The sequence below is a fragment of the Etheostoma spectabile genome, chromosome 4, assembly GCF_008692095.1.
Source record: "Etheostoma spectabile isolate EspeVRDwgs_2016 chromosome 4, UIUC_Espe_1.0, whole genome shotgun sequence".
Lineage (NCBI taxonomy): Eukaryota > Metazoa > Chordata > Actinopteri > Perciformes > Percidae > Etheostoma > Etheostoma spectabile.
The window spans coordinates 7,035,506-7,047,765 of NC_045736.1; the positions used below are offsets into that span (position 1 = coordinate 7,035,506).

At 37.7% G+C, this 12,260-nt stretch overlaps 2 protein-coding genes and 1 long non-coding RNA gene across 3 annotated transcripts in view; 1 reads left to right on the top strand and 2 right to left on the bottom strand.

Moving 5' to 3' along the window:
* Positions 1-2,620, bottom strand: part of iars1 (isoleucyl-tRNA synthetase 1) — a 57,071-nt gene extending 54,451 nt beyond the window's left edge. Inside the window, exons 1-3 of the mRNA XM_032512772.1 lie at positions 2,379-2,620; positions 1,517-1,640; positions 143-299 (exon numbers count right to left, since the gene is read on the bottom strand). Of these exons, the coding sequence (XP_032368663.1) occupies positions 143-299; positions 1,517-1,635 (276 nt within the window). The 5' untranslated portion in view covers positions 1,636-1,640; positions 2,379-2,620. The remainder of the gene's footprint in view (positions 1-142; positions 300-1,516; positions 1,641-2,378) is intronic.
* Positions 1-12,260, top strand: part of LOC116687445 (uncharacterized) — a 20,733-nt gene that overhangs the window by 4,941 nt on the left and 3,532 nt on the right. The window contains exon 2 of the long non-coding RNA XR_004331546.1: positions 3,022-3,025. This is a non-coding gene — a long non-coding RNA (uncharacterized LOC116687445). The remainder of the gene's footprint in view (positions 1-3,021; positions 3,026-12,260) is intronic.
* rpl29 (ribosomal protein L29) lies at positions 2,611-7,102 on the bottom strand. The gene is made up of 5 exons (XM_032512820.1): positions 6,911-7,102; positions 6,439-6,491; positions 6,138-6,202; positions 3,740-3,825; positions 2,611-2,633 (listed from the first exon to the last, which is right to left on the bottom strand). Exons 2-5 carry the CDS (start codon positions 6,473-6,475, stop codon positions 2,618-2,620), a joined length of 204 nt encoding a protein of 67 aa, XP_032368711.1. The 5' UTR covers positions 6,476-6,491; positions 6,911-7,102; the 3' UTR covers positions 2,611-2,617.

Below are 12,260 nucleotides of genomic sequence, written 5' to 3' on the forward strand. Positions count from 1 at the left end.
AGAATTGGTTCTCAAACAGTTTACCTGGATAAATAAAGGTTTAAAAAAATAATAAATAACTATTAACTATTAAAATAATAAATAAATAACAAGGATAAATCCGTAAATCTTGGCAGATTTTAACAATATTGAAGATTCCTACCACAGGCAGGCCATGACAGTCCCAGCCAAAACGCCGGTCCACATGGAAGCCGCTCTGGTGGGCGAAGCGAGTAACAATGTCCTTGATGGTGCCGGCCAGGATGTGCCCATAGTGGGGTAGCCCGGTGGCAAAAGGAGGGCCATCGTAGAAGGTGTACCTGGTTGGGAAATTAGTAGTAAAATATTTGTTAAGGTCGACAGTATTTTCTCAGTGAAGAAAAAAAACAAGTTAGATAAGAGACAAAAAGACTGATGTCTGGAAACACCTTTCTCTCAACCAAACCTGCAAGATAACAGACACACAACATTGTATTCATGGTTGCTTCATAAAGGGAAAACAGCATCTTCACTGCTCTGTGTATCTCCGTATATAACAAACAGTGAAGGTTTCGAGGAACAGAGAGGGTAACTTGGTAGTGTCTGTAAGCTCACATCCTGCTAAATCTCTTTAGTGTTGGTGAGGTGGCAGAGTGCCTGCTTGTGACCAAAGTTCCTCTGTGCTGAAATTTTGCTTTGTTTAACAAATGTCATCATGACATTAAACCTCTTGTTGGCTAAAGAAGGAAAAAGAAAATCTAAATTATTAGAAAGTTAATTAACGTACAAATTATGCTGTTTAGTAAGATATCTGAGCAGAGATTTCAAAATGATGATTTTTTTTGTAAACAGTCCTTTTACTACTTATTGTGGTTACTTGAAATAAAAAAATTAAATTAAAAAATATGTCTTGGTATTTAACATTTAATGTTTGTGCTGACAGACTTTAAAACACAATTATATTGCCATTTACTTATTTAGCTTACATCAATGTTCCCTAGTTGCTTACCACAGGTATGTACTACAGGTATATGATGGACCAAGTACAGATAATCACGAACGTCAAATTCTGAAAGTGTGTAATGGAGTCTGACAATAACCGGTTAGCCCTGCAACTTCTATTCTTGGCAGTGCAACAGTGGAATGAAAATCCATAAAAACAAAACTTAACCATGAACAGCATTCAGATACAGCAATACAATTATGGTGCTGTTTTGAACCACTTATTAAGTGTTCACAATCTTTTCACACTACATTTTCTTAACAAATATGTAAAGTAGGGGTGCAAGATATAGCAACTCAATATTGTTATTGCAATATATCAAACGTTTCGCAATAAGTATGCAATATTTTCATTAGTCCTGCTAATGTAATTAATCTGTAGATACTGTTTTTCAATTTTTTATTTTTTTCCTAAAACAGATACATTCTAAACAAAGACAATTGTATTTCAGCTGTCATGAGTGAAAGGTTATTTGTAAGAGCTTGCCCTTCAACAGCTTGCCATGGGAATACATTTTGCATAGTAAATCATAATCAACCAGAAAGTTTGATTTACTTGGGCCTGTTCTTGGACTGTTTGAGGCATTCCTGGAAGCAGTCCTTTTTTTGCCAGAACTGTAGAATCTTCTCCTCCTCAGAGGGAAAGTTGATGGACTCAGGGACTGGCTCCACCATGGCGTCTGCCAAGAACACAGAAACCAAAACAGAAAGTCGATTCATGAGAAGGAAGAAACTGAAATACATCACATTCTACGTGTCACAAAGAGCCCATGAGGATTTGTTTTTTTTCCCCCTACAAAAGTAGTACCCATTAAAATATCAATGATTGGCCCTAACACAAATAACAGATCCAAGGCTTAGTGTGTGACACTTTCAGCACACATTCATTGACCCACAATGCTACGTATTGTATAGGACAAGTTAGGAAATTCTACCTACATTTTATTTAAATATAACGTGTCTTCCTCAGGGAATGTCTCGCACCCTCCTCAGACCCATTCGGATCTTATTAATAACTTAGCTAGCCGACTTTCAAAACCTGTCGGTGCTCGACAGTTAACTAGTCAACAGAACCTTTTCAACATTTCATGTGCTAAAGTCAATGCTATCCAACACAGAATTTCCACGTCGGACATGCAAACACAGAAACTTTTCCAAGACTGATTTATTACGTCCAATAAGTCACCCTCTCCACAGCAGTTAGAATGACACCTCCTTGTTGTTAGCTAGCAGGCTAAGCTACCCGGCCAATGCTTTAGTTGCCGTTAGTTAGCTAGCTTGTAACGTTAGCTAAACGGATAGTAAAGTTTGTTAAAGGCAGCGTTTGGCCGCTCACAAATACTATCAGCTGTACAATGAAGTGTGGCAGTAATCAAACCTTTAAGTTATGAATATAGAGTTTGAATGGTCCTACTCACATGTTATTTGCCACCGAGAGACAAGAAATGATGCAAGCCGGAGTCAGCGTGAGCGGAAGTGACGACATAACGCAAACTAAGGAAATCTTTGACGACAATAAAATGCTGCTGCGTTACAAAATAAGACATCAACATAATACTTAAAAGAAATGAACATTTTACACTACCTTACCAGTGTCGTTTTATACTTCTACTTAACATTTTAAAAGTAAAATATTTTACGTTTCACTCCACCGCATTTATTTGACAGCTTTAATATATTATATATACACACAGAATATATAGCATTATGTTACCTGCTGTTCAGAATAATCCATCACTAATTGCCCATTTCTGCATAATAAGTACATTAACTTTCGACACAAGTAGTTGGTAATATTCAAACTTTTACTAAAGTAAGATGTTTAAGGTCAAAATATAATTAAGAGTAAGCTACTTCTTCCACCACTGACTTTCTGACACTGATTGGCTAATAGCTGTTGCAAAATATATATAACAAAGACATTGTTTACTTTGGTTGTGATCTCCACTCAAATATAGGTTTCAATTATTAATCATATACAGTATACATTTAGTAAGGAAAGGTAATCAATTATTTAGTCACTAAACATCTTGAGGAAAAAGCGTGTGATGTCTTTACTAGTACAGTCGCTAGTTTATCTCACGTTTTCATTAAATGAAATAAAAGATTCAGTCCCCCTCCCTACCATAGTAATTTCCACACGGCCCCTAATTCTTATATTTTATATGGAACTTCTTTTGTTCACAAGAATGATCATCTGTATGTCACCGCACAATACACAAGTTGAATATATCATGCAGAGCTACTAGGCGATGCTGGGACAGAAAACCACTTTTGGCCACTTTTAGTGGGACCAGTGTTGGGAATGTATAATTTGCCAGTACATACAGTATGCAGCCTGCACAGATAACTGCAGTTCAATCTTGTATTTCATATGGTACTATCCAAACCAGACAGCAGGCCTCTTATAAAATTGAATTAGCTGTATGTTAACAGGTTGGTGGAGTTCCACATGCAACAAAGGTCTTCGGCCAGAATCAAACTGGAGACGCTGCAGTTATGGTATGCATCCTAACCACTCGGCTACCAGACGCCCTGTGAAACCTTACATTTCAGTCATCAGTCCCCATTTTGGGATTTCTATGAATGATGAAGCAACTTAGCTTACATCGCCTTGGAGAAATCCCACACATCCAATCAAGTGATTTATTACATACGATCAGACTGAGGCAGTTACATTAAAAGAGAAAAATCTGATCTTGGTTTGTTAAAGCATAGCTTTATTGTGATGGTGGAAACAGTCTATGAAACAGTGACAAACATGGAGGTATCTTATTTCGCTGCCGCTGCCTTCTGCGCCGCCTTCATGCCCTTCTTGTTGTGCTTCTTAGCAAAGCGCATGTTCCTCAGGAACTTAGGGTCCACCTGCAGCAAAGAAAGAAAACAGTGACGTGAGCAGGTAGGACTAAAGCATTTAAAATGTTCATTTTTGAAGCAACTTCCAGCACAATAAATGACACAAGGGAATAAAGCAAACCAAACACTTGTTAATCCCCATTAGAGTAGTGTAGTTACACATCTGGCTTCTGGTTGAAATTAAATTTAAAAAAATACTAGATAACAGAACTACCTCACTAGTAGCTGGTCTATACAAATCAGAAATGTGCCCCAGTTGAACTGTGAAGGTAACCAGTGGCCAAGGCACTACATATTTTCATCAACAGAATCTTTCTCAAGCAAATTCATTCTTAAACTGGTCTTAGCAGAAACAACTTTGACAATAAAAGTAGCATCATTTCGTAGGCACTCCTGTGAGAAAATTGTTATATAGAGGGATATAGAGAGATTGTGATATAGTTTTCATTAAAAATAGATCCCTTTCCTGTAAGTGAAACCACAGGATATCTTGAGGGGATGTGCTAAAGTTTTATCCTTGAGTAAAAAATGCTTCAGTGTCAGCTGAGAAAAAAAGCATTTCACAAAGCTTTAACAACAACCAGCTATAACTGCCCACCGGTAAACTGTGAAAAATGAGCATGGGTTAAATCGTGAATCTATTTTTGAGCCTGAAATGCTGCCCAGGATGAAATGTGTACAATGCAGTGCATTGGCTATAGTCACATCTTAGAAGTTGTAATTATGTGACTCTTCAGAGCTGCTTGCTTCACTGAACTCAAGTAAATGGTCATCTGCTGAGAAGTTAACATTAGCAAAGAGAGACATATTACTGACACGCTGTATTAACGTTGCGGTTTAAAACTAGTTCCAAGTTAGTGGGAATGTATACTGCTTAAAACCAACATCAACAAACTTTCTAACATTCCCTAAATATTTTCGTTGGTTGCCAAACTGTATGTAACATGAGCAGTGACATTGAATCACCCGTTTCCCATATCCTAAGGAGGCGTCTATTTGCTGGATTTTTTTCTTAGAGGTTATTTAGTAAATAGGGCCTCTGATAGCGATGTAATTGTTCATATTCTGGCAGGTTTAGTAATTATACGAGTAGTGGTCATAGTAAATGAACATGTGATCAGACATGCACATTGCAAAATGTGTGAAATTATTCATTAGCTCTCATTATTGATTCTCAAAGCTGAATGGATTTACAGTAGTAAAGCAGATTATTGTTCTGATCCAAAGGACACTATCTTGGAATGTAATTGAAAGACTTTTGATGCTTTTAAGAAAATATTGCAAATAAAGCACAAAGAAAGGCTGCAAACTATTGCAAAACACTTCAACACTCGTTCCCCTCTGCTTACTAATTTTTTCTATTTTTGTTATTACCACTCTTATTCTAACCCCAACCGGCCCGTCAGACGCCGCCTACCAAGAGCCTGGGTCTGACCGAGGCTTCTGCCTAAAAGGAAGTTTTTCCTCGCCACTGTCGCACTGTTGCTTGCTCTGGAGGAGACTACTAGAACTGTTGGGTCCTTGTAAAATTCTGGAGTGTGGTCTATCTGTATAGTGTCTTGAAATAACTCTTGTTATGAATTGATACTACAAATAAAATTGAATTGAAAAAACCTCCAGCGGAAACACTGCAATGTATTGAATTAAATATTATAAATGTAGTATAAATGTGAAACTGCACAGGCATGGTGTTTGAGAACTTTGAGCCCTGAAGTCAATTTGCCCACAATACAATGGACAGCGACCAACATCCAATGATGCTTTCAGCATAGTAAATTCTTTTATATTTCTCAGTTGCGTGTGTAGCAGTAACATTTTCTACAAAAAATTAAATCTCAGTCAAAATCTAAAAGTTAAAAGTCAATCAAATCTAAAAGTTCAGTCTGAAAGTCTGCCTTGAAATCAATTTCCATTACGTTTTCTCATAGGACAATGCCATGATAATTTTGGATTCAACAGCAGTGTAAACAGCCCCTTGGCTAAAGACTTTACAATGGCTAAAATATCTCTTAAAACACACTGCTTGGCTAAAAGGAAAAAATAACTTGCATTTTTCTCCCAATAAGGCTTGACATTATCACAGTGCCAAATCATAAAAATGAGGGCCATGGAAATAAGGACCCCCCTGTCACTCAGCACATTTAACCATACTTTCCACACACACACACACACACACACACACACACACACACACACACAGTGGGTTACCACCGCACATGTAAACACGCCTAATAATATACTTCATTACTGATTTCTCAGAGCAATGTCAACCTGGTTTCATGCACATGCAAATCACCCAATCAACACAGAAGTGTGCCTACCCCTTTCAGTGACTCATAACGATCAGATCTGGGCTTCTTGATGCCATTCCTGTGGGCTTTACGAGCTGTTCAGACAAGGGGAGAGAAACAAATAAAAACAGTTGGTCCACTTGTCACATTACTTGCAGCATTCACATCTACACAGTCCACTTTAACATATGACCATATAAATGGTCATGCCTGTAAAACTAAATATTGAAATATTCCTTAAGAGTCTTAAATGGAATAGCTTAACGTTAAAATGTGTAAAGTTAAGCTCTAAAATGAGTAACCTTAAACTTCACACTTTAGTAATACTTACACTGGTTGTGGGTTGTGTGATTCTTTGACTTGGCCATTTCGTCACTGGTTAATCTGAAGAAAGGAAAAACAAATATTTATTTAGCATCACTTCTTTGCACCCACTTGCATGTTAGCTAACGTTGCAATGGCAACCAAGAAAGCTAGCTAGTTTGTTAAATGACAACTGTATGGTGTAACGGTAGCGGTCAAGTGTCGATGTAACAGTGCACATAATACCGAAAAAAATAGACGTGTTTTATGTAGAAATGTTGCCTGGTAGCTGCCTTTAGCTACTTTGCTTCGGACAACGTTAGCACTTTTCAAATGTGAAATTGAACCACTAATGTGGACCACATCTAAAATATATTACGGTGGAAATATGAGCAGTATGGTGATTTATCACAATCAATTGCTGTTTTTGTGCGGGAATGTAAAATACAAGCGGATTGACTCAGATTTTAAAAGTCCACATAAGTGGGAAAACTGTGTACCTGCAACACGAACAGACGGCAACCGGAAGAGAAAGAAAATCAAACCCGGTAGAGGAGAAAAAGACGATGGGAGTCAAGAGAAGAAGTTAGTCTGATCTGTTTTAATGACAGCGCCGCCATTTGGTTGTTTCTGGAATGACGCGTGACAGACCACAGCTGGCCACGGGATGTCAGCCTCTGTTCATATGACACTTTTACATTTATGACAAGCATATGAAATGAAGTGTGTGTGTGTGTGTGTGTGTGTGTGTGTGTGTGTGTGTGTGTGTGTGTGTGTGTGTGTGTGTGTGTGTGTGTGTGTGTGTGTGTGTGTGTGTAACGGGGTCTAAAAATCTAGCTTCTAAAAGCAGTGTGAGGTCATTGAAATTTGGGCAATTTAATGACATGATGTAAGGAAAAACATACATCAATAATGTCATTAGCTGTTGACCCAAAAATAAATTTAAAAAAAAGTAATATATACATTGTTATATATTATATATATATATATATATATATATATATATATATATATATATATATATATATATATATATATATATATATATATTGTGTTGTGGCAGGTTGATACATAGGCTATTGGGCAGCAAGACATGCCCACACACACACACACATACACACACACAAAGGGACCCACTTTTTCTCAACATAAACTAACTTTTCCTTTTCCTTTCCCTTCTCTTCTCATTCTCAGCTGAGGTTGGGTGAACCCCTGCTCAAGCTGAAGAATTCATGCAGCAGCAGCATCCTATATTTAGACCCCTGTTTGATCACACGAGCCTCTCCGCTCCACTCTGCAGCACTCGGCTCTGCTCAGTCAATTGCAGATTTGGGTACATGTGTTATTTCATGTGATAGTAGTCAAGAGAGGACTGGTTTCCATGTCCTGTGGGATTCTTCACACATGGTAGTTTTAGTGGTACACATCTCTGTGAATAATACTCACAGTATTATCTGTGTGGAGTCATCAACAAAGCAAGATAATCTTGCTCTTTTCACTGAAATTCACAATTAGTGGGGGGGACTGAATGCGGCAACATTAATATTACTGTAATAATGCTTCATCTATCTATCTATCTATCTATCTATCTATCTATCTATCTATCTATCTATCAAATCTCTGCATTAAACCCACAAACATACACACACTTTCAGTTCTGCCAAGACCAACACTAATTAAATTACAGAATACATTTAACAATTACATCTACACTGCAACAAATCAATGCACATGCAAATCCATTGGTTAATGCTTTCATGTTAACATTCTGCCATATTACTTCCCTAATATTGCATTGTGCATTTCATATCACAGAAAAGTCCAATTACTTTTACATCTTCATTTGTTGCCATGATTGGTTTGTCGTAATTACTTTTTTTTCTCTCGGGGTGAACGGTATAAAGGCCTCTAAAGTATGATGTAATGTCAGGAGGATGATCTCATGTATTATTATTATTATTATTATTATTATTACATGTTTATTACTGTGTGGTGTTTTTTATATTGGTATCCTTTCCATTCACATTAATTTCATATAATGCAGTCACTATAACACTCCAGTATGACCCTCAAGGACTGAATTAACGCCTCTATAAATTATCATTGCAGGACTTTATATTGTGGTATTACAGCACAGTTTTCTCTCACCAATTATTGTTCTAACTTCTCGCTGCTTTATCGCATTAAAAAAAACATTCTTCATTCATCACGACCCACCTACTTTCTCATGCTACTTCTTAAACTTCAACTCAGCTCTTTTTTCACTTGCACCTCTCCCTCAGTTTTACCCCTGAACTCCTTGTGTTGCTCTATCTTTTGCACTACTCCCACCCTCTTTCATTTCCTTTTCATTTGTGAGAGGAAATCTTGTCTTTGAGCAGCACAGAGTCAGTCCCTCTGGGATTTACTTCACCACAGCACATGAAAGAGGATGCTTATTATGTCTCTGGATTTTGGAGGCATTATACGGAGGCACATCCAAACTGAACAGATGATCCATTAAGTGTTGCATGCACAATAGTGACAATCTAAACATTTCCTTCACGAACAGCTTCTGCAGTGGTGCCCTTGAGCAAAATAGTAAATCACAGAAGTTTAGCTGCCCAGGAGAAAGAATCTACAGCAGTTCTCGTGTGTATGTGTGCAAATCCCAAATCAATATTTTCCTGGCTGGTTAACATGACTACAATGGTAATGCCCTCTTTTATGTAAGCTTGCAATGCAGCCTGATGCACAACAAAACACTGACTGTGCTCCATCAGAGAAAATCACTGGTACATAACACTTGTAAAGTCTCTCCACTTCTACATCAAGCCGGCTCTGACATTTATTCACTGAGTGATCCGCTTGCTCTTGCTGTGTACGTGTGTGTGTGTGTGTGTGTGTGTGTGTGTGTGTGTGTGTGTGTGTGTGAGCTTGTGTTTTGCCTGGAAGTACATCATATTCTAAATGCCTAAGTACTGTACAGATATTGCGATGGAGTTTTCTGTGGCTTATCAGATGCAGCATAGGCAATAATCTTATATCTATCCATCTTTCTATTTCTGCTGGCCCTGTCTTCTCATTTGTTTTGCTGCACTGACTTCATTCATTCTGGTTGTAGGACAGAGATCACTATACAAGAATGAAAGGCAGAATGAACGAATGAGAAAGTAGAGGAGGGAAGCAGAGTGTGTATATTGGTGCTGGGAGAAAACAAGTAGGTGGTCTTGGCTAAGATTTAGCTCTCCTATTGGTTAATGGGAGGGGATTACTGAATCTATCCATTCATCTCTCCTCCTCCCTTTCTCCACATCACTGTGGCTAAAACACACACACACACACCACACACACCCCACACACACACACACACACACACACACACACACACACACACACACACAAACACACTTTTACCACATCCTAAAAATGAAGTTTCTATTTTTATTATTACTGTACCATGTGTTCTTGTATGTATGTTATTAATATAATTTGTTGGGCCACTTGGGAACAGCAGAAACAAGTTGTAAACACAACACTGACATATTCTCACTTTTAAAAGTTGATATGGTGAACATGTTAGCAAACAGTTTCATATTTATTTTGTAAATAATAGCAATAAACTGGGTTTTCCCATGTGATTGCAAAGATAAAAAACGACTAAAGTTCCTGTAGAGAGATCTTATTTGTTAGACATCAAAATGTTTTCAAGAATCAAAGTTTTCTCTGAAAATGGTATCAGCATGATATCAGCACACCCAATATTCTTAGTAATGAACCCAAGTTTAGGCTTTTTCTCTATTTAAATGACCTAAAAAACTGAGACATGCTGTTATTCCTTTCAGTATTAATTACTGAAATGTACTTGTCTCCGGCTTCCCTGCTCTGCTCTCAATCAAACTAATTAAAAACTCAGCAGCCAGAAAATGAATGAGAGCCAGTAAATATGATTACATCATCTCGGTCTCTTTTCATTGGAGCATTGTGAATGCACATACTGATTATAAAGTTCTGTTCCTAAAAGCATTATGTTCCTTCACCACACAATAATATCTATTACTGATTCACTAGCACTCTCTTCACAAAATACACATTTACTGTAGCTTCTCGACAGACTCGGCGAGGGAAACAGAAACTATATACTGCAGTGTGTTATGTAGGCCTAATAGCTATGTGCAATATACAAATATGCTGTAGGCTATACAACATACATACAAATACAACTATAGAATTAATAAAAATAATAATGAGCAACACATATTTGCTAAATAAACATTTAAACAGCTAAATATCAGGCTGCACACACACAGGAGGCTTATACCAAGCACGTCATTCACACAGAAGAGACAAGAAAACCATACACTAATAGCACTAATATGAACTAAAGCAGCTAAAGTAGAAGTAGTTGTGTTTTTCACAACACCTGATGCACGGCTGGATTAACACTGTTGGGTAACCCTGAACTTCTACTCTGTCCAATATGTGTGCAGTATACTGCGTTCCAGGCAACCCGTAACTTAACTTGTGTATTTTCAACCTTCTACCTGTGAAAGTGCCCTGGAACGGCAGTCAAACCCATAACTTGATACTTGTGAACTTGTTCCAGATTGTTGTACTCCCAGTTACAGTTTTGACGTCACACACACATAAACAACAATGAGGACCCCTGTTGACGCTGTACAGACGTTGGGGATTAACAGTGAGAATTAGAATAAATATACATAAATAGACAACGTAAAATAAATTCCGCACATTTTAATCTTAACAATACACATACAATTGTGTACTACTACAGGTTATGTTTATTAAGTGAAGTCCAAAATATTTTACAGAGAAATCGCTGCTATCAGCTAGCGCTAGCTAACGTTGACGCTGTGTAGCCACTAGCTAACAGTAACCCTATGGCTACAAGGGTTTGCCGTTACTTTGCCTAAAACGCTACCAAGTCCTGAGCCGTGACTTGATGTTGTAACTTATGGGCTAAAAATTGTGTCTGTAACTTTGTTATGCACATGCAAGCACAAAATAAACTGAAATAATAATTCATAATTTATCATTTCTTGGCTAATTTGGATTTGTTGTATGACTGTTTGTTTGATGTCCACAATGACAGCAATGCGCAAAATGCTATGCTAGCTAGCTATGTTGGCAAAATCTATTGCAACAACATGTACAAGACTTATAATTGCAATAAAACTGCAAGTATTTAAAAGGGCTTTAAGAAGACATTAAACATTCCTTATTATCCACCAAGAATAACATTTATTGTAAATGTGGACTGTTTGTTGGAAACATGAAACAAACAGTTTGTGTTTAAAAAATCCAACGTTTTGTTGACCTGATCTCCTGCCTTTAGCACACTTCGTCATTCTACAAAAACATCACTTGGCTTTCTATGGTCACTGGAGGTGAACGTGTACACGTTTTGGAGGTCTTGTTGAAACCACTGATGCCTGATGACTGCCGTTCTTCTTAGAAGGGCCGTCACCTCATCACACATGACATAGGTTAAAAGCAATTCACTGGTTGAATAATGGACCAGAAACTGAGGCAACCAAACTGTATTAATCATATTCTGGTGACTCACTTGCATCACTGCCACACTTGCTCACATTCAAACAGTGCATGTTCATATATTCGAGGCACACATATATGTGTTTTCGCAACACACCTACGCTCATACTTGCACAGAGCGAAGCTCAGCAGTATTTTTGAACAAGGTGTTGTTGGGAAGCATGTTATACAATATGTGTCTCAGGGGCAGCCAATCTTACTCTGACCTGTTTTCTGTCTCAGTGGGAAGGTGGGAAGAGACTTTAAAAAAGCACGACTCACTATTGTCCTTCCAGAGAGAGAGAGAGAGAGAGAGAG

Coding starts and splice junctions, on each gene's coding strand:
- rpl29 (XM_032512820.1), bottom strand. CDS start 6,475: ATGGCCAAGTCAAAGAATCACACAACCCACAACCAGT. Junction 6,203..6,438: donor TCACACAACCCACAACCAGT/GTAAGTATTACT, acceptor TTGTCTGAACAG/CTCGTAAAGCCCACAGGAAT. Junction 3,826..6,137: donor GTTATGAGTCACTGAAAGGG/GTAGGCACACTT, acceptor TCTTTGCTGCAG/GTGGACCCTAAGTTCCTGAG.